Source organism: Rhipicephalus microplus, chromosome 6 (assembly GCF_043290135.1).
Source record: "Rhipicephalus microplus isolate Deutch F79 chromosome 6, USDA_Rmic, whole genome shotgun sequence".
Classification (NCBI taxonomy): Eukaryota; Metazoa; Arthropoda; class Arachnida; order Ixodida; family Ixodidae; genus Rhipicephalus; species Rhipicephalus microplus.
This window is the reverse complement of record NC_134705.1, coordinates 103,605,865-103,632,386: the sequence shown is the minus strand read 5'-3', so window position 1 is coordinate 103,632,386 and position 26,522 is coordinate 103,605,865. Positions and strand designations below refer to the sequence as shown.

At 47.5% G+C, this 26,522-nt stretch overlaps 1 protein-coding gene across 7 annotated transcripts in view; it reads right to left on the bottom strand.

Annotated features, from left to right (window-relative positions):
- LOC119183125 (uncharacterized) overlaps nt 1-26,522 on the bottom strand; it is a 182,753-nt gene that overhangs the window by 53,286 nt on the left and 102,945 nt on the right. For 5 of the 7 annotated variants that reach the window (XM_075866328.1, XM_075866329.1, XM_075866333.1 and 2 more), the window contains 4 exons: nt 25,634-25,681; nt 16,150-16,197; nt 15,372-15,419; nt 8,812-8,859 (listed from right to left, as the gene is read on the bottom strand). In XM_075866328.1, the coding sequence (XP_075722443.1) occupies nt 8,812-8,859; nt 15,372-15,419; nt 16,150-16,197; nt 25,634-25,681 (192 nt within the window). The remainder of the gene's footprint in view (nt 1-8,811; nt 8,860-15,371; nt 15,420-16,149; nt 16,198-25,633; nt 25,682-26,522) is intronic. The other 2 variants (XM_075866331.1, XM_075866334.1) reach the window with 1 other exon arrangement.

Genomic DNA, 26,522 nt, shown 5'->3' with positions numbered 1-26,522 from the left:
CTAGTAGCCATTTGGCTGCTATGCGAGGTGGAATGACTGCTGCACCCTTGTATCCTCAGTGGCGTCAATCCCGTCCTGTTTGCTTTTACTGCGGTATACGAGGCCACATTTCTCGTTACTGCCGTCGCCGCCAGCAAGAGGAACGACGAGGCTATGCTGAGTTCGAACGAGACCGGTTCCGAAGACCAGATCTTTATGCTCCAGACACCTACCCGTCCGCGCAGTACCGGTCTCCGTCTCCTCCAGTGTCCCCTCGTCAACATCAGGAATACCGCTCCTCCAGACGACGCTCTCCATCGCCCTATCGCCGCTCCGCATCGCCACTTCGTCCAATCATCTCCCGTCCTGTTGACCAATCTTCGGAAAACTAAGGATTGCAGTTTTTGGAGGGAAAACTGCGTCCCGTCGACCAACAAAAATACCTCCTGTTCGCCCAGCTAATATGTTGTCAGTGACTATTGAAGGTATTCCTGTGCAAGCTCTCGTTGACACCGGTGCAACCACTTCTGTTTTGCGTAGTGACTTGTGCTCGCGCCTCCGTAAAGTCAGAACGCCCTATGTGGGACCTGTGTTGCGTGGGGCAAATAACGTGCTGATTCAACCTGACGGACAGTGTACGGCTCGTGTTTCTATTGATGGTATACGTCACCACATCGAGATGATTGTGTTGCCCACGTGCATTCATGAACTTATCCTTGGTTGGGACTTTCTGCATTCTGCTTCCGCTGTTATATCCTTTAAAGAGAACGTCATTCACATAACGGATACAACGGATGCGCCCATTCCAGTTTCATCACCCTCGATCTCCAACTTGGTCATTGTTGAAGACTGCGTCCTGCACCCTGGTCACGAACACGTGATAGCTGTCGCATCTACCCAAGTAACCGACGGTGATGCACTTGTGGCTCCTTCGTTTCGCTGCACCTCCCGTGGAATTCTCGTCGCCTCTTGCCTCCTCCGGTTTTCCTCTGGCTGCGCTTTTCTGCCCGTTTCTAACACAACTGCAGAATCTGTGCTGCTGCCCAAGGGAATGACAGTGGCAAAGATTGACTTCTCTCCATTGACCTCCATCGCGACACTCTGCCCGTCTTCGTCACCAGTACCAGCTCCAGGTTCACGTTCTTTCCCTTTTCGACCTGTCATTGGTTCAGACCTCACACCAAAACAGTCTGAAGCACTATTGGCCCTTTTGGCTAAGCACAAAGCCTGCTTTGATAGCTGTACCACAACACTGAGTCAGACTTCCGCGGCTGTACATCGCATTGAAACCGACGGTTCTCGTGTGATACGCCGTCGCCCATATCGGGTTTCGCAATCAGAGAGAGAAATAATTGAAAAAGAAGTGAACGAGATGCTATCGCGAAATATAATACGACCTTCTTCGAGTTCCTGGGCATCTCCAGTCGTTTTAGTTAAAAAGAAGGATGGCTCTGTTCGTTTTTGCATTGACTACCGCGCGTTAAATAAGATCACACGCAAGGACGTATATCCTATGCCTAGAATTGATGACGCTTTAGACACACTGCAAGGGGCGAACTATTTTTCGAGCCTTGACTTACGATCAGGTTACTGGCAAATCCCCATGAACGAGGCTGACAAAGAAAAAACTGCATTTGCCACACCGGACGGCCTTTATGAATTTAATGTAATGCCATTCGGCTTGTGCAACGCTCCAGCCACGTTTGAGCGAATGATTGATACTGTTCTTCGTGGCCTAAAATGGAAGACCTGCCTCTGTTACTTAGATGATATCGTTGTTTTTTCAAGTACCTTTGCCCAACATCTTCAACGATTAGACGAGGTGCTACAATGTCTCTCCAAGGCTGGTCTTCAGATAAATACAAAGAAGTGTACATTTGCCAGCAAAAGCATCAAAGTCCTCGGTCACGTCGTTTCCAAAGACGGAATCCAACCAGATCCCGAGAAGATCGCAGCTGTGCTACAGTTCCCTCGACCGTCCAACCAAAAGACGTTGCGCAGCTTTCTTGGTCTCGCGTCCTATTTTCGTCGCTTTATACGCAACTTTGCTACCTTAGCGGCTCCGCTAAATAAGTTATTGGCCACTGGTGCTCCTTTCTCATGGTCCAACGACTGCGAATCTGCATTTGAAATTTTGAAAGAACGCCTGACTTCCGGACCAGTGCTGCGCCACTTCGATGAGAGAGCGCCTACCATACTCCATACTGACGCAAGCGCACAAGGCATTGGAGCAGTCCTTCTGCAGCGTGATTCCACCTCTAAAGAGCAGGTTGTGGCCTACGCTAGCCGGACTCTGTCAACAGCTGAGCGGAATTACACCATCACGGAGCAGGAGTGCTTGGCTATCGTATGGTCGATACAGAAATTCCGCCCGTATCTCTACGGTCGGCACTTCACCATCATCACCGACCACCACGCACTCTGTTGGCTTTCATCAATGAAGAATATGTCAGGACGTCTTGCGCGCTGGATACTGCGCTTACAAGAGTACGACTTTACAGTTACGTACAAGTCTGGCAAATGTCATCATGATGCCGACGCGCTGTCCCGGTGCCCACTTTCGCTCTCTCGTGACAATACGTCCACCGCATCGCGTTCGAATGACTCTGACACCCAGCTTGCCTCACAACACGTATCGCTCGCATCGCTGGATCCAATGCAGCTATCTTCGAACTCCGATTTACGTTCACTTCAGCTGGCAGATTCCTACTGTCGGTCTTTCATTGATCGCCTTCGCGGTGTCACTAAACCACCCAACAGCCGCTTGCGACGCCAGCTTCGACAATTTCGCCTTCAGGACGGTGTGCTTAAGCGCTACATTTACCATCCCACCGGTAACAAGTGGGTGCCAGTTCTTCCCCGCTGCCTTCGTCTTCGAGTTTTGGAAGCATTCCACGATGATATTGCTGCCGGTCATCTAGGCTTCCACAAGACCTACGATCGCATCAAGACGCGCTGCTTCTGGCCTGGCTTGTCCACAACGGTGGCCAAATACGTGGGCTCGTGCGCGTTGTGTCAGCACCGCAAGCGATCCACATCCCCGCCTGCTGGTTTCCTTCAGCCTCTTCCCTGTCCCACCACACCATTCGAATTTGTCGGAATAGACTTGTATGGTCCTTTGCCGTTGACACCTTCCGGTCACCGTTGGATCGTCACTGCAGTCGACCATCAAACAAGATACGCCGAGACTTCACCTCTTCATTCTGCTACCGCCACAGAAATCGCCAATTTTTTCTTGAACTCCATCGTCTTGCGCCACGGAGCCCCTCGCGTCCTTTTGAGTGACCGTGGCAAAGCCTTCCTTTCCAAGGTCCTGGATGAAGTCCTGCAGGCGTGCAATACAGTGCATAAAACCACTTCTACATACCATCCGCAAACGAAATGGCCTTACCGAGCGCTTCCACCGAACACTCTCTGACATGATATCGATGTACTTGCATCCTGACCACAAAAATTGGGATAACATTTTACCGTTTGTCACCTTCGCATACAATACTGCGGTACAACGATCAACTGGCTACAGCCCGTTTTTTCTCGTGTACGGCCGATCTGCCTCCTCGGTCTTCGACACGGCATTTTTCTTTGCACCGGCTCCAAGCAGTACCTCGCTCCCAGAAGAGTTCGCAGCCCGAGTCACACAATGCCGTGAAATTGCTCGCAAAAACACGGAAGCAACCCAAAAGGAGAGAAAACATCGCTGTGATAAAAAACGACGCGACGTGGCCTTTAATGCTGGCGATAAGGTTTTACTATGGACCCCGGTTCGAGCGTCGGGCCTTTGCGAGAAATTTCTTCACCGGTATGTTGGCCCATACACCGTTGTACGACAGACATCTCCAGTTAACTACCTCGTCACCCCGCTTCAGTCTGTCACTGACCGCCGTCTGCGCAGCACGGAAATAGTTCACGTCTCACGCATCAAGCCTTTTGTTACTCGTTCGGCCGATCTCTGACTGGCGGCCAGGTTGGCCGCTTCGCAGAGGGGGGGGGGAATTGTAAGCACATTCCAAGCATTTGATCGTTCTCACTTGCACATACCCATCATCATCGTTCTCACTTGCACATACCCATCATCATCGTTCTCTCTCTTGGTGTGGTTCTGAGCCGAGCCAGACATCGCAGAATAAACGCTTCTGCTCGCCCTGCCTGCTCGCCGTACCTAGTCTGCCTGCGTCTTTCAGTATTTACATATTTTAATCGCAAGAAAGAAAACTAATCGAGAAAAAGACGAAGCGTGCGGAATGGAAAGTAGGACGTCTGGGTAATGAATGCGAGGCGTTAATTACTGAGCTGCCGTTGAGCACCTCCTTTTCCGTTCAAACGGCAAAATATTTTAAAAAAGATTGTCTTAAAAATAGCTTGAAAATTTTGGTCGGTCTGTCTGTCTGTTTGTCCACCTTTCATCATCAGCCTGGCTACGTCCACTGCAGGACAAAGGCCTCTCCCATGTTCCGCCAGTTAGCCCGGTCCTGTGCTTGCTGCTGCCAGTTTATACCCGCAAACTTCTTAATTTCATCTGCCCACCTAACCTTCTGTCTCCCCCTAACCCACTTTCCTTCTCTGGGATTCCAGTTAGTTACTCTTAATGACCAGCGGTTATCCTGTCTACGCGCTACATGTCCGGCCCATGTTCATTTCCTCTTCTTTATTTCAACTTTGATATCCTTAACCCCCGTTAGTCCCCTAATCCACTCCGCTCTCTTCTTGTCTCTCAAGGTTACACCTACCATTTTTCTTTTCATTGCTCGCTGCTTCGTCCTCAATTTAAGCTGAACCCTCTTCGTGAGTCTTCAGGTTTCTGCTCCGTAGCGAAGTACCGGCAAAATACAGCTGTTATATACCTTCCTCTTAAGGGGTAATGTCATTCTACCTGTCATAATTTGAGAGTGCTTGCCGAATGTGCTCCACCCCATTCTTTTTCTTCTAGTTACTTCAATCTCGTGGTTAGGCTCTGCGGTGATTACCTGCCCTAAGTAGACATAGTCGTTTACAACTTCAAGTGCACTATTACCTATCTCGAAGCGCTGTTCCTTTCGAGGTTGTTGTACATTACTTTTGTTTCCTGCAGATTAATTGTAAGACTCACCTTTCTGCTCTCCTTGTGTAACTCCGTAATCATGAGTTGCAATTCGTCCCCTGAGTTACTCCGCAATGCAATGTCTTCGGCGAAGCGCAGGTTACTAAGGTATTCTCCATTAACTCTTATCCCTAACTGTTCCCATTCTAGGCTTCTGAAAACCTTCTGTAAGCACGCGGTAAACAGCATTGGGGAGATTGTGTCCCCCTGCCTTACACCCTTCTTGATTGGTATTCTGTTGCTTTCTTTATGAAGCACTAGGGTAGCAGTTCATCCCCTGTAGATTTCTTCCAGAATGTTTATATATACTTCATATACGCCCTGATTCCGCAGTGTCTGCATGACGGTTGATATTTCTATTGAGTCAAACGCCTTCTCGTAATCTATGAAGGCTATGTATAGTGGTTGGTTATACTCTGAATATTTCTCTATTACCTGATTGATAGTATGAATGAGGTCAGTTGTTGAGTAGCCTCTTCGAAATCCTGCTTGTTCCTTTGGTTGATTGAATTCTAATGTTTTCTTTACTCTGTTAGCAATTACCTTTGTAAATAGCTTTTACACTACAGAGAGCAAGGTGATCGGCCTGTAATTTTTCAAGTCCTTGTCATCTCCTTTCTTATGTTTTAGGATCATGTTAGCGTTCTTCCAAGACTCTGGTACCCTTCCCTTCAGGAGACACCTCGTAAACAGGGTGGCTAGTTTTTCTAACATAATCTGTCCTCCATATTTCATCAGATCTGATGTTACCTGATCCTCACCCGCAGCTTTGCCTCTTTGCATGCTCTCCAGAGCTTTTCTGACTTCTTCTATCATTACTGGTGGGGTGTCATCTGGGTTACTGCTAGTTCTTATAGTATTAAGGTCGTGGTTGTCGCGGCTACTGTACAGATTTCTGTAAAACTCCTCCGCTATTTTAACTATCCTATCCATATTGGTAGTTATTTTGCGTTCTTTGTCCCTTAGTGCATACATCCGACTTTTGCCTATCCCAAGTTTCCTCTTCAATGCTTTGACACTTCCTCCGTTTTTCAGAGCGTGTTCAATTTTCTCCATGTTATACCTTCTTACATCGGATACCTTACGCCTGTTAATCAACTTCGAAAGCTCTGCCAGTTCTATTTCGTCTGTTGTACTTGACACTTTTATGATTTGATGCTTCTTAATTAGGTTCTTCGTTTCCTGGAAAAGCTTGCCAGTGTCCTGTCTAACTACTCTGCCTCCATCTTCCACTGCACACTCCGTAATGATTCTCGTCAGATTATCATTCGTTGTATCTACGCTAAGGTTGGTTTCCTCACTAAGAGCCGAGTACCTATTCTGCAGCGACACTCTGAATTCCTGTACTTTCCCTCTCAGTGCTAGCTCATTGATTGGCTTCTTGAGTATCAGTTTCTGTTGTTCCTTCTTCAAGTCTAGGCGAATTCGAGACTGTACCATTCTGTGGTCACTGCATCGTACCTTGCCAACCACTTCCACATCCTGCACGATTCCTGAGTGTGCAGTCATTATAAAGTCTATTTCGTTCTTATTTTCGCCATTAGGGCTCCTCTATGTCCACTTGCGGTTTTCTCGTTTTCGGTAGAAGGTATTCAAAATCCGCAAATTATTGCGTTCTGCGAATTCCACTAGTAGCTCTCCTCTGGCGTTTCTAGTGCCGATGCCATGATTTCCTACTGCCTGGTCTCCAGCCTGCTTCTTCCTTACCTTTGCATTAAGGCCGCCCTTCACTATACGCTTAACCTTTAACCACCCTTAACGGTACCATAAACGTCCACCCTTAACGGTACCATAAACGGCACCAAAGCGACCAAACGATAGTCTGAACAGCCGACCCCATCCGCAGCGCTCACCAGTATTGGTCAACGTTGAGCGTTCATACTTATGTGATTGTCAATTAGGAATTAATTATTGTTTAAGCCACCATAACAACACGTCAACAATATGTATGTGTAGTTTTTACTAGAAATTACATACATAAGTAATTTAAGGGTTCTAGCCTTTATAACGTTGCGCTGGCCAGGCAACGCTTGCGCCAAACGGCGTTTCCAGCACTTTGCTAAGGCGACACGCTGGTGACACCTAGCCATCGCCTGGCGTTCTACACCTTATCGCCTCAGAGACGGGCATGTCGACGTGGGCCCGTTTTCCAGGATAACTGCCAGATAGCGCTCATGTCTCACGTGCCACGTGACTTCATGCACTTGTTCACCTCCGCTGCATGCTCTAAGCACCCTAACGCAGCGCCTCCAGAACCATTCACCAATTTTCTTGAGCAGAACATCAAATAAACGTTCCATTCACTCTCTCCAGACTCAAGGCTATCGTCTTTCGACGACTTTTGCGGCGTAACATGAAAATACGGGGCCAGCTTTTTATCTACCACTTACCGCTAGTGCGGGCCATCTCGGGGGGGGGGGGATTTTGTGTTTTCAGCATTATCAGAAAAATGGCGCAATGAGCGCACGTCGTCACATCACGTGGTGGCGCGCGCGCTTTTCTCTCTCACGCGTACTCTTCCTTGCTTATGGGAGGGGAGCGACGCTCCTTCACATGTTCTTGCGGTGAAGAGGATCGTACGTCTTGACCGGGTACGGCATTTATCTGAAACAATTCTTTTGTAGTTACCGGGCGCACAAAGGTCACTGTAATCATTAGAGTCTCCGTTTCCGAAAAGCGTGCGTTTTGAGACAGGGCGATGTAACAACTGATACGCTTATTTGCGTGCATCTGTACCTGTGAATACGTTTTGTGTGTCATTTGTGCGTGAGATGCACAGTGCACGTTCTGATCTGTTTGAATTTTGCGCATTACCTTAAAATTTGTTGCTATCACGTTCATTGCCTCGCCTTTGCCGCAAAGCTGTGGATTTTGTATGCATTTGTGTGCTTGTGTGTGCGAGTGTGCGCAAGCGCGTGAGTGTGTGTGTGTGTTTAAAAAATGTGTCGTTTATTTTTTTGTGGAGAAGTTGGCTGCATAGTGAGCTTAACTTTTAAGAGAAGAAAGAAAAATAGTGATTCACTATTTCGTGCAAACCTTAGCATTCCTAGTGGTGGTATGGCACTTTAGCGCTGGTCTGTGCATCATTCCTTGAGCTTCACTAGTCCTTCTTTCGCACATATTTTATCACCAAAGTAAGTCCCCGCACACTGACCAGCATACCACCACTGGCTCCCAATAGCTTATTTAGGAGCTCACTGAGTCGTGAAAGCAAATTGAAGACACAATTTTACTACTTCTGGTTCAAGCCACAGCAACGCAACGGGGCATCTACCACTCTTTAAATATGCAGGGACATAAAGTCAGCCTTTTTTGGTAAACATTACAACATCACTTCTTAATGTTTTATGTGTATATAATGTTGAACGACTTTTCCCTTGAAGCCTTTTTTCTTTATTTTTCAGCTCACGGAGAATTGTTATTTATACCTATTTTAATTATTCCAAGCAAAAAAATAGGTTGTGAGTAGAACTGTCAACAATATTGCGTTAGGATTTGTACTAAGATATTGTCGATGACCGTGGCAGGACAAGGTTCACATGTCTTTCTGCGCTGTTTCTTTCCAAAATTTGTATATCAGACAGCAGTAGGCACTTGTAAATACATTGATAGTATTTTTAAACATACCTTAGCGATAATAAAGCTATTTCGTTCTGTTTCGCTCTCTTCAGTTTTCACTGTTTGAATAGTGGAAGTTGCACGGTAGGCTTCGTTCACGCCCAACATGCATATTATCGCCAGAGGAAAATGCTTACCGCAACTCCACCAAAGTAGACAGTCTCTAGGCTTGGGGGACTCGAAGGCTGGAAAAAAATATATCATTTCACTGAAAAGTGCATTCACACATAAACATAACCTTGGTTGGCAAGGAAGGATAACAAAGGACTTGCCGCATTTACTTGCCGATAACAATGCAGCTGCCGCATTTGTGCAGCTCCCAGTATTCTGCTGAATTGGTATTTTATGGGTGAAGTATTTGCATCTACGAGCTAGCATAGGTCAAATGGTTCACGATTTACAAGAAAGACGCAGCATAGTTTGTATTGCTAATGCCGGTAAATAGCTTTTCCAGGTTATGGAAAACAGTACTCAATACTGAGGCTAAGTTTTCGAGTGTCACAAGGCGAGTAACATACTGTTACGGGGTCGTGACGTGGCCGAAGACAGGAGACTTCGTGTTGGGATTTAACTGTTTATTTGGGCGAACCTGTGCTCGGTAAACGGAAAGTCCAATTACAGCAGCAGTCTCGCACAGATAGCAGTCTCGGACTGATAGCGGTGAACGGAGCGTCGGCCTTCGATCAACAATTGACAAGCGGCGAAGCGCGTCGGCATTTATACTATTGCCGTCGAATGTTCTAGCGTTATCGCTGGCGGTGGCGTAGGTTCCAGAACAATATGTACCGTTCGCACAGTGGGCGTGATCTTATCGAAATGATCTACTACAGTCTGGAACCTTCTCGAAAACTGCAGGCGCGGTTTGCGCTGAGAATCGTGTGGTGTTTTGGTACGATAACAAAAACTTGGGAAATGGAATGTGGCATTGCCCCCTTCTGATAAAAGGCATCGTCCCGATGCTTTAACTAAAAATGAAAGTACAATAATAATACAAGAAAGTACAATGAATAAAATACGATACAACAATAATACAAAAAATACACTGGTTCAGTTTGTTAACGCGCATGAAACGGCTTGAGGCGCGTGACATGGACGACTTCAAGTCGCGAACGGCGTCGTTGAGAGTTCGTGATGCCGTCGGGGACAACCTCGTAATCAAGTGGGCCGAGACGTCGAACCACCCTGTACGGTCCGAAGTACCGTCGCAGAAGCTTTTCACTTAGTCCACGTCGGCGTATCGGCGTCCACACCCAAACACGTTCACCGGGCTGGTATTCCACGAAGTGTCGTCGAAGGTTGTAACGGTGGCTGTTGGTCGTCTGTTGATTCTTGATACGGAGACGCGCAAGTTGTCGGGCTTCTTCGGCGCGTTGAAGGTACTCGCTCACATTGAGGTTTTCTTCGTCGGTGACGTTGGGTAACATGGCATCGAGCGTCGTTGCCGGGCTCCTTCCGTAGACCAATTTGTATGGAGATATCTGCGTCGTCTCCTGCAACGCCGTGTTGTATGCGAAGGTCACATACGGAAGAATGGCGTCGCACGTCTTTTGTTCGACATCGACGTACATTGACAGCATGTCGGCGATCGTCTTGTTAAGCCGCTCGGTGAGGCCGTTGGTCTGTGGGTGGTACGCTGTCGTCCGGCGGTGGTTTGTTTGGCTGTATGCCAAGATCGCTTGAGTTAAGTCGGCAGAGAATGCCGTTCCTCTGTCGGTGATAAGGACCTCCGGGGCGCCGTAACGTAGGACGATATTTTCGACAAAGAACTTAGCTACCTCGCATGCACTGCCTTTTGGCAGGGCATTTGTCTCGGCGTAGCGGGTGAGGTAGTCGGTAGCTACCACGATCCACTTGTTTCCAAAATCCGACGTTGGGAACGGCCCCAGTAGGTCCTTACCAATCTGCTGGAAAGATCGGCAAGGTGGATCAATTGGCTGCAGAAGTCCCGCTGGCTTCGTCGGCGGTGTCTTGCGTCGCTGACAGCCTCGGCATGTTCTCACATAACGAGTGACGTCGGTGGTAAGACGTGGCCAGTAGTACCTTTCTTGTATCCTCGCGAGCGTGCGAGACACACCGAGGTGCCCTGCCGTCGGATCGTCGTGCAGGGCCTGCAGGAGTTCTGGTCGCAGAGCTGAAGGCACCACAAGGAGGTACTTAGCTCGAAGCGATGAAAAGTTTTTCTTTTGTAGAAGACCGTTTCGTAGAAAGAACGACGCAAGTGCGCGCTTGAATACCTTCGGGACTTCGGCGGTCCGGCCTTCGAGGTATTCTATTAGGGCCTTAAGTTCCGAGTCGGCCCTCTGTCGTTCAGCGAAGTCGTCGGTAGTTATCGTTCCTAAAAAAAAAGTTGTTATCCGGGTCATCCGGTAGCGGTTGGTCGACAGGCGCACGAGAGAGACAGTCGGCATCGGAGTGTTTTTTGCCGGACTTGTAAATGACAGTAATGTCATATTCTTGAAGTCTCAGGCTCCACCGTGCGAGGCGACCTGAAGGGTCTTTCAAGGTGGATAGCCAACACAATGCGTGGCAGTCGCTCACAACTTTGAAGGGCCTGCCGTAGAGGTAGGGGCAAAATTTCTACGTAGCCCAGATGATGGCAAAGAACTCCTTTTCTGTTGTAAAATAATTTGCGTCTGCTTTGGATAGCGATCGGCTGCCGTAACTAAAAACCCTTTCACGTCCGTCAGCCCTCTGCACAAGTACGGCGCCAAGATCTACGCTGCTTGCGTCAGTATGTATTTCTCTCTCGGCAAATTCGTCGAACTGGGCAAGTAACGGAGGCGTCTGGAGGCGATGTTTAAGCTCCTGGAAAGGGTGTTCCTGCGGCGATTCCCACTTAAACTCCACGTCGGCCTTGGTAAGGTTAGTGAGAGAATCGGCGATGCGGGCGAAGTTTTTCACGAACCGCCTATAATAGGCACACAGGCCCAGAAATCGGCGCACGGCTTTTTTGTCAGTGGGCGGCGGGAAGTCGGCGATGGCGGCTGTTTTCCATGTATCGGGATTAACTCCAGACTTGCTGATAACGTGCCCCAGAAACAAGAGCTCCTCATACGCAAATCTGCACTTTTCTGGCTTCAGTGTGAGCCCGGAAGTCTTGATGGCTTGAAGTACAGCTTCAAGGCGCCGAAGATGCTCGTCGAAACTCGAGGAAAACACGACGATGTCGTCCAAGTACACAAGGCAAGTCTGCCACTTCAATCCGGCCAGTACTGTATCCATAACACGTTGAAAAGTTGCAGGTGCTGAGCAAAGGCCGAAGGGCATCACCTTAAACTCGAAGAGGCCGTCCGGTGTTATAAACGCCGTCTTTTCCCGGTCTCTTTCGTCGACTTCGATTCGCCAATAGCCAGTCTTTAGGTCTATTGACGAAAAGTACTTGGAGTTATGGAGCCGATCAAGTGCGTCGTCTATTCGTGGGAGAGGATACACGTCCTTTCTTGTGATTTTGTTCAGGCGGCGATCATCGACGCAGAAACGTAGGGTCCCATCCTTTTACTTCACTAACACCACTGGGGATGCCCATGGACTCTTGGACGGCTGGATAATGTCATCTCGCAGCATTTCATCAACTTTTCTCTTCATGGCCTCACGTTCTCGCGTCGAAACCCTGTACGGACTCTGACGGAGTGGTCTGGCATTTTCTTCGGTTATGATGCGATGTTTCGTGATTGGGTGTGCCGAATTTTCGATGACGACAAAAATCAATCTTCGTATTGCAGGAGCAGGGCCTTGAGCTGTTCTTGCTTATCGTTTGGAAGTCTGGGATTGACGTCGAAAGCTATGGGAGGGGCTTGGTTCCTCTGAGCAGGTTCCGCAGAATCGGCGAGGGCGAAAGCACTGGTGGCTTCGACAATTTCTTCGATGTATGCCACCGTTGTTCCTTTGTTCACATGTTTGCACTCATTGCTGAAATTCGTGAGCATAACTATTGCTTTGCCTCCCCGCAGTTCTGCAATTCCTCTTGCGAGGCAAATATTTCGGGTGACCAACAGATGCTGACTGCCTGAAATGACGCCTTCCAAGTCAGGTGATTTAGGAGCGCCGACTGAAATAATGACGCTTGAGCGAGGCGGAATTGTGACTTGTTCTTCCAGCACATTCAACGCATGGTGTCCTGACGGCGTGCGCGGCGGTAGTGCTTCTTCTGTGGATAACGTTATCGACTTCGTTTTTAGGTTGATGACAGCACCATGGAGGCATAAGAAGTCCATGCCAAGGATGAAATCTCTCGAGCAACGCTGTATGACCACGAAGTCTGTAGAATAAATACGGCCGTTAATGGTGACTCTCACTGTGCAGATTCTTGCAGGTGTTACGAGATGACCTCCGGCTGTGCGGATTTCAGGGCCTTTCCAAGCTGTCCTAACTTTCTTTAACTTCGCGGCGAACGACCCACTGATGACAGAATAGTCGGCTCCAGTATCGACGAGAGCAGTCACACCGTGGCCGTCGAAAAGAACGTCGAGGTCACTAGTTCGCCGTCTCGCATTACAGTTGGGGCGTGGCGTCGGGTCACGGCTGTGTCGGCTTGTTCCGCTGCTTCCATGTTGCGTCGTCAGGCCACCTTCGGTAAGTGAGCTTTCGCTGTCAGGGCTTTGCCTGGTTGGCATTGTGTTCGGAAAGCTCCATCGCGGCGTCGTCTTCGTCGGAGGATCTTCGGTAGTTCGTCGCACAGCAACCGCACATCCACCGGTTGCGGCCCTTAGTTTCCCAAATACGGGCTAGGAGACCGGCCCCGCGTTGGGCCGGAGTACCGCCGGGGGTGCGGTGACATGCGGCGGCTGGGCGACGGCGAACGGGAAGGACTTCGGGGTGTCCATTTAGTTCCTGTCAGGTAGTCGGCAATGTCACGTGGCCATCCCATGGCTGCGGACGTGGTGCATCGACCGCGAAGCCACGCAGTCCCATATGTCGGTACTGGCAACGGCGGTAAGTGTGCCCGGCCTCGCCGCAGTGGTAGCACATTGGGTGGTGGTCAGGGGTGCGCTAAACGTCGGTTTTCCTCGGCGCACTGCGCTGGCCCGCTGGTGAACGGTAGGTCGTCGGTGGGGGTGGTGGCGGCGGTAGTGTTTGGCGACGGAAGTGCGACGGGGCGGCGTCTTGGCGTAGACGGGGAGGAGCGTAGTGGCGCACTGCCGCGGCGTAGCTCATAGTTTCTGGCACGGGCAGCGGTGTTTGGGGAATTCGAAGTGATTACCGAACTTCTTCTCGCACAATGTTGGCGATCGAATCCACTTGAGGGTGCGCCGAAGGCAACAGTTTGCACAGCTCTTCCCGCACGATCGCTCGGATCGTTTCACGCAGGTTTTCGGAGTCACTGGTTTGAGCAGCAGGGCATTCTGCAGTCAGGCGACGATTATACTGTCTGGTGCGCCTGTCAAGGGTTTTTTCGATGGTGGTCGCCTCGGATACAAATTCTTGGACGGTGTTCGGTGGATTCCTCATTAGTCCTGCGAAGAGCTCCTGTTCGACCCCTCGCATGAGGAAACGAACTTTCTTCTCCTCAGGCATGTCTGGGTCAGCGTGACGAAATAGGCGGGTCATCTCCTCTGTGAAAATTCTAACCCTCTCATTTGGTAGCTGAACCCGGGTCTCTAATAGAGCAGCGGCCCCCTCTTTGCGAGCGACGCTCACGAACGTTTGCAGGAATGCGCCGCAGAAAACAACCCACGTTTGCAGCGTGGACTCTCGATTTTCGAGCCAGGTCCTTACGGTGTCTTCCAAATAGAAGAACACACGACGCAGCTTTTCGTCATGGTCCCAGTGGTGTAGGGCGGCCACACGGTTGTATATTTCTAGCCAGGGCTCCGGGTCTTCGAACGATGATCCATGAAAAATTGGTGGTTCCCTGGGTTGATGCATGACCATCGTGGGCTGGGACGCTGCGGTTGTCATTGTCGCTGCAGTCGCGGTCATGGCCTTGGTCTTCCGCGCCTTGTCTTGTAGAAGCCCATACTCCGGTAATAGCCCTTGCTGTCGGCGGCTTGTTCGTTGCTCTTGGTTGGCGTCGGTGTCTTCTCCGCGACGTGGGCTGGGTTCACGGCTTGACGGGGGCGTCCGGTACATGAACGAAGCAGCACCTCCACCAGATGTCACGGGGTCGTGACGTGGCCGAAGACAGGAGACTTCGTGTTGGGATTTAACTGTTTATTTGGGCGAACCTGTGCCCGGTAAACGGAAAGTCCAATTACAGCAGCAGTCTCGCACAGATAGCAGTCTCGGACTGATAGCGGCGAACGGAGCGTCAGCCTTCGATCAACAACTGACAAGCGGCGAAGCGCGTCGGCATTTATACTCTTGCCGTCGAATGTTCTAGCCTTATCGCTGGAGGTGGCGTAGGTTCCAGAACAATCTGTACCATTCGCACAGTGGGTGTCATCTTACCGAAATGATCTACTACATTCCGGAACCTTCTCGAAAACTGCAGGCGCGGTTTGCACTGAGAATCGTGTGGTGTTTTGGGACGATAACAAAACTTGGGAATTAGAACGTGGCATCTTTCCGTCATTTGTATATCAGACAGCAGTAGGCACTTGTAAATACATTGATAGTATTTTTAAACATACCTTAGCGATAATAAAGCTATTTCGTTCTGTTTCGCTCTCTTCAGTTTTCACTGTTTGAATAGTGGAAGTGTCATGGTAGGCTTCGTTCACGCCCAACATGCATATTTTCGCCAGAGGAAAACGCTTACCGCAACTCCACCAAAATAGACAGTCTCTAGGCTTGGGGGACTCGAAGGCTGGAAAAAAAGATATCATTTCACTGAAAAGTGCATTCACACATAAACATAACCTTGGTTGGCAAGGAAGGATAACAAAGGACTTGCCGCATTTACTTGCCGATAACAATGCAGCTGCCGCATTTGTGCAGCTCCCAGTATTCTGCTGAATTAGTATTTTATGGGTGAAGTATTTGCATCTACGAGCTAGCATAGGTCAAATGGTTCACGATTTACAAGAAAGACGCAGCATAGTTTGTATTGCTAATGCCAGTAAATAGCTTTTCCAGGTTATGGAAAACAGTACTCAATACTGAGGCTAACTCTTCGAGTGTCACAAGGCGAGTAACATACAATGAAAAGTCTACTATAGCCTTAACAGTCCGCAAAACTGTCACTATTATGTGACCACCTTGAATACGGGTGCCATGTAAGGAAAGTTTCAAAGCATTGTCACACATTCCAGCTGTTGATGACTGCAGCTAGTGAATAATATGTAAATACTGCTCCACATTCGGCTCGAGACACGTCCGGTGTCTTTGAGTTGTTAGGTCCCTTATTCTGTCTATACCGTAGAGGAACGGCCCACGTCAATTGCTTCGATTGTATAACTCATGCCTTAGTACATGCAACATTTTTTTTTCTAATGTTCCCTGTCCTACTTGCATTATGTGCAAGGTAGGCGTAACATAATCAGGTATTCTTTTTCTATACAAAAATTGTAGACTTTGCTTTGAAACAATACGCTTACCGCATTTTTGCCAATATAGACAGTGCTCAGGCGTGGGGGACTGCCAGGCTGAAAAAAAAAACATGGAATTGCTCCTAAGAAATTGATATACAGATGAACGTATGTTCTGTTGTTTGTGACTATCAGGCGTGTGAAAATGAAACGCTGATGTGTGGGCAGGTTCCAATTTTTGCCATAGCCACAATTTTTAGTAAACTGGGCGCATCTACGCACTGCAGAATCTAAATGCCTTTGCGATTCACAAGCAAGACACGCAGAAGTTTATATTCATAGTGGTCTTACATATTTCTTTAGTTTTTTGTACAGTATTGTTCAAAAGCGAGGTTAACTTCGTGCCATGATGCCAGTGTTGTATCCAGCCAATTTATTATAGCCTTCGCAAACAGCAATACGGCCACTATTAGGAGACTAGCTCACATTTGGGTGCCATGCAGCGAAGGCTTCAAAGCCTTGTTTCCTTGACAGACTTGAGCTTGTTTCAGGTTCCATCTGCCGGCAGCTCTGCAGCTCGTAATAAAGTTGGGACTATAGTAGCGTGGTCTTGAGGTGGACGGCGTATTTAAGACATGGCCGGCAGTCGGCGTATTTAAGACGAAGCTATTTAGTTGGGCGAACTTGTGCACAGAAATTGATACGTGCAAAGCAAAAGCCATTCAAATCATACAGTGAGAGCGGCGAGGACAACGTTGGCTGATGAGTGAGCTGATCTGTGGTGATGTACGTCTGCATTTATACGCGCAACATGAAACACTCCAGTTTTATTACTGGGGCTTTTGACTTAGTCAATATCAGGTTATCAGGGTCCTGAGCTAAACTCAGTCACTAACCAGCGTGATATTCTACATGACATAATTAAAGTTTGTATTTATGGCTGTTCCATTTTTTTCTCGTTGTTTATGAGAGGTGGAAAATCTGTCTGGCTCCTTTAGTGTGCTGAATAAACGGTGACTTCGGGGTTCCTTTTCTTGTTGATTTTGGGTAGAACAATGTCGTGCGACGTTGTTGAGCGCCTTTCTTATACCAACTTGTATAGCGTCATGCACGCCATTTTTTGCATGGATATGTTGTAACAAAAGCCACGCACGGAAGGTTGACATCCCATTTCTTGTGTTTGGTGGTCGGTGCACTAGTCAGCTTGTTAGAGATGGTCGTATTTAGACGCTCACTGTGGCTTTTTATCTGTAGTTCACAGGTGGTGATCCTTTCGTTGCTTCTTTGGTTGTGTCTCAGGATCGTCCACATTGGATTAGCAGTAAAAGGTTAAAATAATTTAGTGAATGTGACACCTGGGTCTCCGTTACAAATGGAACGGTCTCAATCAAGAACATTGTTATCTAGGTCGCACAATGTTTCGCAGAGCTGTTTTGGTATATCGGGTCGGGCAGTGGGCAGCCACTGTTGATTGATTGATATGTAGGGTTTAACTTCCCGAAACCACTATATGATTATGAGAGACGCCGTAGTGGAGGGCTCCGGAAATTTAGACCACCTGGGGTACTTTAACGTGCACCCAAATCTGAGCACACGGGCCTACAACATTTCCTCCTCCATCGGAAATGCAGCCGCCGCAGCCGGGATTCGAACCCGTGCCCTGCGGGTAAGCAGCCGAGTACCTTAGCCACTAGACCACCGCGGCGGGGCAGTGGGCAGCTACGTTGATCCACGTTTCACCGCACGTTGACATCTGGAAATGCCCTAGCAAGTCTATGCCGATATGTTGGAAGGGTCGAGAAGAAGAATCGATTGGCCTAAATCCTGCTGACATTGTCGACGTTGTCTTACGTCACTGCCAGCGTAGGCATGTCCTCACATAGTGAGCGGCGTCGATGGTAGGCTGGTGCTACTAGAGTATTTTGTGGATTCTGGCCAGTCGGTTGGAAAAAGCAAAGTGACCAGCGCTTATGTCGTCGTCACTGGCTTGCAGAATTCGGGTGGCAGTATCGACGCTACAACGGCCTCATCTCGCCAGACAGACTTGACATATCGCACACGCATTTCCACGGGATATACAACTGCGTTCATAATGGCAGCTCCTTCATTGTGTTTGAGTCATCTACATTTTGAACTCACGGTTCTAGGCATACTGTCAAAAGCCCAGCTCTGGACGCCAGCGCCAAGGCAGTTTTTTCTTCTCTTGTTGTATGAGAAGTGCTGTCAGGATAACCATCTATATTCTGCCGCTTCAACTGAAGTGGATAGGTCTTCAGGGCCTGTGATTTTTCCTGCAACAGCGACAACGTCGAAACTTCGGTTATATCACAAGACGCGATAGACAGCTGCGGAACTAGCTGTTCTACGTAGCGCAGCGAAAGTTGATAAACACAAAGAATCCAAGCATCGGAGCATGTTCACGGACTCTAAGGCAGCACTACAGCGTTCAGTATTCGCCTTGCACTAGGAACCTCATGAACAACTAGTGCAGGAAATTATAGAGCTGCTTCACAACCTCTTCGCTGAAGGGCACGTATCAAACTTCAGTGGCTTCCAAGTCACTGCCCCGAATTGGGCAACGAACATGCCGGTGCAGCAGGTTGATTAGCACACCAAGATGGTGAAGAATCTATATCGTTTTCAAGGACCAATGCTGCACTGAAAATCTGAAAAATCGCCAATCAAGAAAAAAAAATTGGTGGAACGCTGAGTGCTTACGTCACATGCGACTACATAGGCTGGACACGTCTCGTTGACTTCGGCCTGTGTCCTGACTTTCGCAACTTCAGACAACGGTGCTTTGCCGACTGTGGCTTGGTGTTGCTTTCACCAAAGTTTTCACCTTCCTAATCAGCATAGAAGACAGTGCTGCTTGCGGTCGTTGCGGTGGCGATAAAAAGATACAGCACGCTTTCTGTCACTGCCCTCGTTACAGCGTGCAAATACGGTAGCTAGCTGTTGCGTTAGCTTGCCTTGACGGCAGATCTTTGTCACAATAATCAAAGCTCTGAAGGTGAGATGAACTGTCTTCACAAAGTAAATCAAATAAGGCGTCATTGAACTTTTTGCGTTAAAGTGGCCTGTTGTATCGGCTATAGCCCCCTCCCCCCAGCTTACATTTTTTTTTCCTCTTCGCGCGTCTAGTTCGGTCTTCACTTTCCCATCTTTCCTCCCAATTCTCCCTTCCCTTAGTGCAGGGTAGCAAAGCATACTCTCCACTTTCAGGCTACCCTCCCTGCCTTTCCCTCATTTTATTCTCTCTCTCTCTAGTTTGCCATTGCCAGTGAAAAGTTCTGCTTTACGAGGACATTATTATGAAAAAAAAGCACGCTAATCCCCATCAAAACACGTTGCGTACAATGGTGGTCTTGTTTTTTAGGTACCCTCTCAGGCTTCTTGGTTCAGTATCAGTTCACTGCTGTTGATCGAGGTTGTCGGCACTTTTGCGACCAAAGAAGTGTCACTTTCGCCACAAGTTTCACGAGTTTCATTGACGAGTGAAACGTTGATGTAATCGTCTTTGTTTTGACTGAAGTTTTGATTGAAAACAGTGTGTAATGGTAGATCACAGCATTGAAAGAACAGCCGAAGCGGTAAGTGCCTTACGCTGATCGGCCAAGTGGAAGGTTCGCTGAAGCTGCTGTTTGGGCGAGTTGGATCATGATTAATAAAACAGATCTATAAGCTCAAAAAAGACTGAACTTTTAAATAAGAAACACAGACACAATGCTGTGTGTATGTTTCTTTTCTGAAAGTTTCATCTTCTTTTGCGTGGATAGGCTGTTTAAATGATCGTAAAATGGGGTTTTTCTGACACTGACAAGTTTGATTTGACGTCCTACAGATAAAGGCTAGCGTAAGCGATAAACTTTTCTTTAATTTCACTACACTTTACATGTACGGTGCCAACTCATACAAAACTTCCAATGGTGTACAATTCTGTGTCCGCGTTATTGTTTATGTTTTCGAGAATTGGTGGCCCCTGTGTGCGTCATTTCATTGGTCGAAATGTTTCCTCCTACGGCGTTTTTTTTTTAAACTGAAGGATGGCCCTGGTTCAGTTGCAAGGTGGTTTGGTCATGTGAGGAAAAATTTTTACCCTCTGCCTGTAAAATCATCTAGGCTGAGAAATTGATGCACAGCCTTCTCTTCGATGAAAAATAGCGATGTAGCGACGGCGGCTGCCATCTGCTGCTTGGCGCAGGCTCTAGATTTACCCATGACGTGACTTAAAAACAGGAGCTCTTCTGTGCTGGAATTAGTATTGTGACGGTATGAGTGTTAGGTCAGTTGGCCTTTATGTTTTAATAACTGTTCCAAGGCACCAGAACTGTTCGTGAAAACTGGTAGCGAATATGATGACGCAATCTACACAGACAATGAAAGTCTTTCACCTAATTACAGCCAGCTGTGTCACTAATGCGTTCAAACGTCGCAGGCTCTAACTATAACCCGAATTGCGTTACCTATACCTAAACCACCCGCCCGATGTTATGAAGGCCGCGTTCTTATGATATCATTTCATTGTTTCAGAGGCTTTGAACCTCTTGCAGTGTGTGAACAGGGAAGATTAGAAGACTTCAAATCATGGTACAGGTATTGCAGGTCTTGCTGAGCCTCGTCAGAATTTTAAAAACAAACGTATTGCTTCCGTTCATGATTTTTTCAATGTAAGCTATCATCGCGTAAATGCTGACGTGTCGGTGTTTTTGGGTTAAATTCATAATCACCACCCTTCCTTTTCCTGTGAGAAGCCGGGCAATGCCTTTGACGACAAAAACTGTGCAGTCCCGCCGAAAACACCCACCACAAACACCAATCGCTTTTGATAAGATCTCCAATAATTAAACATTGTCAGTCCCGACGGTAATTATCAGGCTGGTGCGACACGAATTATTGACTTTATGCTCGAGCTTCTTAAAGGCATGGGTGTGCGTGTGCGCATCAGACATTCTCGATGTCTCCTAAGATAAATTTATGAAGCAGTTCATTGGTCGATCACTGAGCTTGATATCTTAAAAAGCCCCTGCCAAGAGTTACATACTTTGAGCAAATGGAGTAGGATACGAGAAAACTGCAGGACAAGTCAAATAAAGTCAGATAAAGTCACATAAAAACTAAAAGACAAGTTAAATAAGATTCTTGCACTGTAGAGTCCCGTCGAGATTTTTAGATAACATCCAGCAATCCGGAATGCAGGTTCTTTCAAAATAGTCTTTACGTATTTGAACTGTGGGCAAACGTGCCACTCCAGATGGACTTTACAGAAGTTCCCGTTCGTGTCAGCTCCTTTGTCAACCCGAACTGGGATGTTGTGATCATCAGTGTGTGGGCTGAGGTCAGTGGTTGTTCGTCTCGCAATATGGGTATTTATGTCGTGGCTTGGGATCGCGGCTGCGTCGACATGCCCCGCTGTTGCTGCATCAAACCATCTGGGCTCGTTTTTGCTGTGAGGTTCTTTTACGAAGACTCTGTCTTGTAGGTAGCGAGCTGATTTCCTACGTTTCGCGTATCTTCGTCGGCGGCCGCGGTACATAATCTGCATTTCGCCTTACACCAGCCTAATCTTTATTCGCTGCTGCCCGCAGTCTTCAGGAACTGGGCTGGTGGCTATTTACCGATTAGGGTAAGTATACATCAGCCATTGACCTGACATAGAGTAGCGTGGCGAAGGCAAGCAAGATGGTCGTTGTGTTTGAGCTGGACTTCTGCGTTGTAGTTCACGGTACGCTCTGTATTGTAGTCTGCGATGTGCTACTCTGCAATTGCCTAGATTTGTGACACATTACTCCATTTTACCACGAAAGCATTTTATGGCGGGGTCCACTGTCGTGTTGCTGCTTAGCGGAAGGCCATGCGCATCCGGGCCGGCCGCAAGAGCCATGACAGCGACTGAGCTGCTTCCAATGTAGATGAGATAGCATCAACCTTTATTTCACGCAGCCAGCATATATATATAGTAGACACTTATGTCCCCAATGACGTCACGTACAAGCAACACTTCAATATTGTGGGCAACAGCGCCAGATACCGCAGACACTTGACGCGCACGGCGTTATTATCACATCTCCCCTTCTTTAATATATCGCTGACAGTTGCAACGGCCTTACCAGCACTGCCAGCGAAAAAAAAAAACACTTTGCAGAAACAAAAAATATGCAAGAATTATAGAAGGCAATCGCTGAACTCGTAGTGGTCCCACTGTCGAACAAGACGGCCAAATCACATGCGGTATTTAGGAAGAAAATGGCTAGATAGATTGTCAGGTGTTTTGATGTTCATAAGGCGATTAGCTTTCTGCTTCGTTTTTACCCAACTATCGTTTGCCTGAGAAAAATCACAGCTACGTCCGTCGTCCTGATCCTTTGCTTTTGAAACAAGGCGAACGAAATCTTTTCTGCTTTTTTCTTGATCAACAGCAGTGGAAGTTCTAACCACGCACAATCTCGGCCGTTCAGCAAGTCGCTAAACTCGTCTTTTTGCTTTGCAGTCCGTCACCCAGATTTTCAAGCCCGGTTCGAGTGCTCGCCACGAGGTAGCCCTATGACAATGGTTGAGTTCCTACGCTGTCGCTGTGGAGCGGTCGTTCAATGGCTTATGAACTTTTTGAGGTTCACCGTATGAGGCAAAAAAACTGGTGGGATGGACAGGCACCGTTGTGCGTAGCCGCCTGCCTAGTTCGGCAGGGCTTTTCCCTGGAGTGTCCCTAAATACGAGTCCCTACATACGACTACCAAACAGCTTTTTTTAATACGGCACAGAACAGCGCCTAGTTTTTGCCATGAACGCTGTTGAGTGGTTGTCGGAATGATTGGTTCTGGCGTTTGATGTCTGTGTTCGTCTCCACTGATGCATTTTTGGTCACGAACATATAAAAAAATGTTGCGCCACTGGGCGTCGACGCTTTCACACCTCGCTCTGCAGCACGTGGCACAGAACCAATAAGGCTTAAACCGTACGTTCTCCAGCGTACTGATGGCAAGCTATTTATATACACCTCATAGCGTTGGTGGTCCTCGGAACTCACAAACTTCACCGCGTTTTTGTCACCATTAGTAAGATGGCACGACGGGCGCGAAAAGCTCGGCTGTGTAGTCAAGGTGGCCCGGTGGCTTGCGAGGCACACGCGCCTCTCCTGAACGTGGTCGCTCACGTTCGCTCTAGACACACCTGAAGATGGCGGCATTGGCAACAGTTTGTACGTCTTGTGCAGAAAGGTTTTAGAGGGCACGAAGGTTTGTGGCAGAAGCGCCCAGCTCGCACTTGGGCAACTAACAACTGCGGCGGCTTGCTCGTCCTCGTGCGGCGTATAGTTGTGCGTTCGTGTCAGGCGTCTCGTCTTGTGGTGAAACAGCGCCCTTAAAATGTCGAGCTAGGACAGTAATAAACCCGCGCTCTTCTATCGTATGCCGATTTCGTGCGTTCTTTTTTAAGGGACAGGTGCATCCTTCAAACTTCGAGCTTCTTGCTGTTTTTCGCCTGACATAATTCTTCCTTTAGCAGTAGTTCCTTCCTCGGTGGGGTAAAACGGTGCACAATGGAGCTTTACTACTTTTGCGAGGGCATTATTTATATTTTAGTGAACCAATTTTAATTACAAAGGGATCAAAGGTGTTTTTATTACTATCTGTCTATTTTTGTCGTTTTTCTGGACGTTTGAGAGACTTCTCGCTCTTCATGGAAGGTCCTTAAATCTTTCATTGTCTTTTTGGTGAAGTTTACAATAATAAATGTGTCCCTGGTGATTGGCATTACCGTTCGTGGGGCAGCTTTCGAATAAATCTTGAGTGACAAATTGTGCTCTCTTTCCAGCGTGTAAAGCTCGTTGTCCCGGGGTTCGAACAAGCGTAGTTCCACGGCATGTGAACCGCTTCAAGAACCCTGTGACGACCATCTCAGCTCTTAGAGCTTCCCGTGTGGCATCTTTCGTAACTTTACAGGACTAAAGTAAAAAATGTTTGCCAGCAGCACACATTTTTGTCGAAGTGCAGTGTTAGCTTTTTCGCACCTTGTGGGATGATTTCGATTAAAATGCTGATGGGGTTGTTTGTCTGTTTGATGGGAATTTGGTTTCACACAATGTTTGTCATAATTTGCTTGTATAATTTTTCCATTTCATTCTTTTCTATCATGGTGGTATCTCTCACGTGTAACTGCAATTTTAACGCACCTATCAGCCATGCAACGTCACTGAGAGTAGCTAAATGAAACCAAATATTGCGTTGAGTGCCGTTTGGGTTTTTTGTACAAAAGGAAAATTGTTGTCATCGGTGTAGGAAACATCCAATTGTGAAATCGTTGCGATGATATCGTTGGTGCTGATTTGTGTTCTTCATCTGCTCTTGCTGTGGTAGTTTGCTCTTGCTTTGCGTGATAATTTCACGGAGTCGGGACGTGAATAAAAGAAGCAATCGGTTCGTTCAAGACTACCCGATTTGTTTGGACGAACACGTGCCCGAATCGATGAAAAAGCAGAGTATACAATCAAATCATGCTGTACACTTACAGCGTTGGACAGGGTGTTTACCATGTTCGGCTCGGCGGAACAGCGGCTACTTTGCTCGGCTGCCGACCCAATCAAAGATCGCGTATTCGATCCTGGTCGCAGTGGTTGTATTTCGAAGGACGCAATACAGCAAAGGCCCATGTACTGTACGTTGTCAGTGCACGGCAACGCACTCGTGCACCCAAATCTGAGCACACGGGCCTTGGAAACAGTACAGCATGGTAATCTTGATACTTGTCCTAATAGACATATTCCTTTACTACTTTCTTTGTCTCTTCACCTATCGCAAAGTGCTCTTTTCTGCCAAAACTGTTCCACATTACTTTCGTTTATTTGCATAATTATTTTCATTGATTGATTGATTTGTGGGGTTTAACGTCCCAAAACCACCATATGATTATGAGAGACGCCGTAGTGGAGGGCTCCGGAAATTTCGACCACCTGGGGTTCTTTAACGTGCACCCAAATCTGAGCACACGGGCCTCGACATTTCCGTTTCCATCGAAAATGCAGCCGCCGCAGCTGGGATTTGAACCTGCGAAATGCGGTTGCATATTTATTTTCAGACGTACCTTTCAGATTTCCGTGCCCAGTTTTCTAATCCTAAGCTGAAATTTGTCCTCTGCGTTACTCATCAAGGAAATGTCATAAAGGCAATGTCAAAATGGACAGTACCACCTTTTTGCGCTTAATTTTCATGCACTCCAACCAACCGTGACGTATACGCTCAAAGTATCAATCACATAAAAGTAGCCGAGTAATTCGCAAGACAGGTGCGTGCCACTTCTTCGTTTAGAATAAACGTCAAGGAGGGAGTGCGAAACTGCGGTTCGCACTCCCTGGTAAGCTATAAACATTAAAACTAATATTATTGGCCTTGGTACAATAGACTTAATTAGGTAATGAATCGGTCAAGCAAGGAAATAGTTATATTATCAAGAACCAACGCAGAAGCTATGAGCCAAAGATTGTACGACGTGCCTGTGTTGATCTTGCTCGGCTGGCATTGTATTTCAATTCGCTCGGCATTATAAATAACGCACTTACCACACTTGGACTAGCAGAGAAAACTTGGGGTTTTAATAGAGGTAGAGACTGAAAAAAAATGTTGCAATACAATATTCACTCAAATGCCCAGACGTGCAAAACTGCTGCTATGAGTGTATTACCAGTAGCAGTAGTGCTAATGTCAGTATCCACAGTAGTATTTACAGAATTTCAGCGAGTACTGCCTCTCATCCTCATTTCACAAAAGGCACACTCGCATAGCAGAATATATCTCGCTGAAAACTGTCCGATTCATAATCGTTTATTCTTCAATTATAAATTATAGATACATCCATGCCATTGCTAGAGGTTTATACAGTACTACAGTGTGCTGTACCGGTGCACTATAGCTTGAGGTAATAAATTGTGATGAAACTGATGAACTTGCCTTGATGACATCACCTTGAAATTTCAGAGTTATGGCATCTGCCCTGTCTAAAATGACTTCTATTAATCATGAAATTTCAGTGTTTTCACACATGAGATATGTTACTAGTGACATTGCGTCGTCTGTAGCCACTATATATCTTCATTTTCAGCGTTGTTTTCTGAACAACCTTAGGAACAAATGTAATGATCATCAGCCTTGAACTAGCACTCCCGTTGAAACGTTGTAATGATTGGGGGTTGGTGTGCTAAGGGCCACTCAGATGCCTAATTGATGGTGAGTTCACCTGCAAGAACACTGAAGGCAGAAAATCCCTGTGCGAATCGGCCTATGCCACTAGCCTGTTTACAGCGTTGTCAAATGTAATAATAAGTTGCAGATCGCGTCTTATACGTTTAGAAAATCAGGGAGGACGATGCATCTCTTGAGTAGTACCATACGAATGTGGAGCCCCCAAGACAAGTCGGCGTGTTGTTAAAAAATCTTGGTGTGCCGATGTGA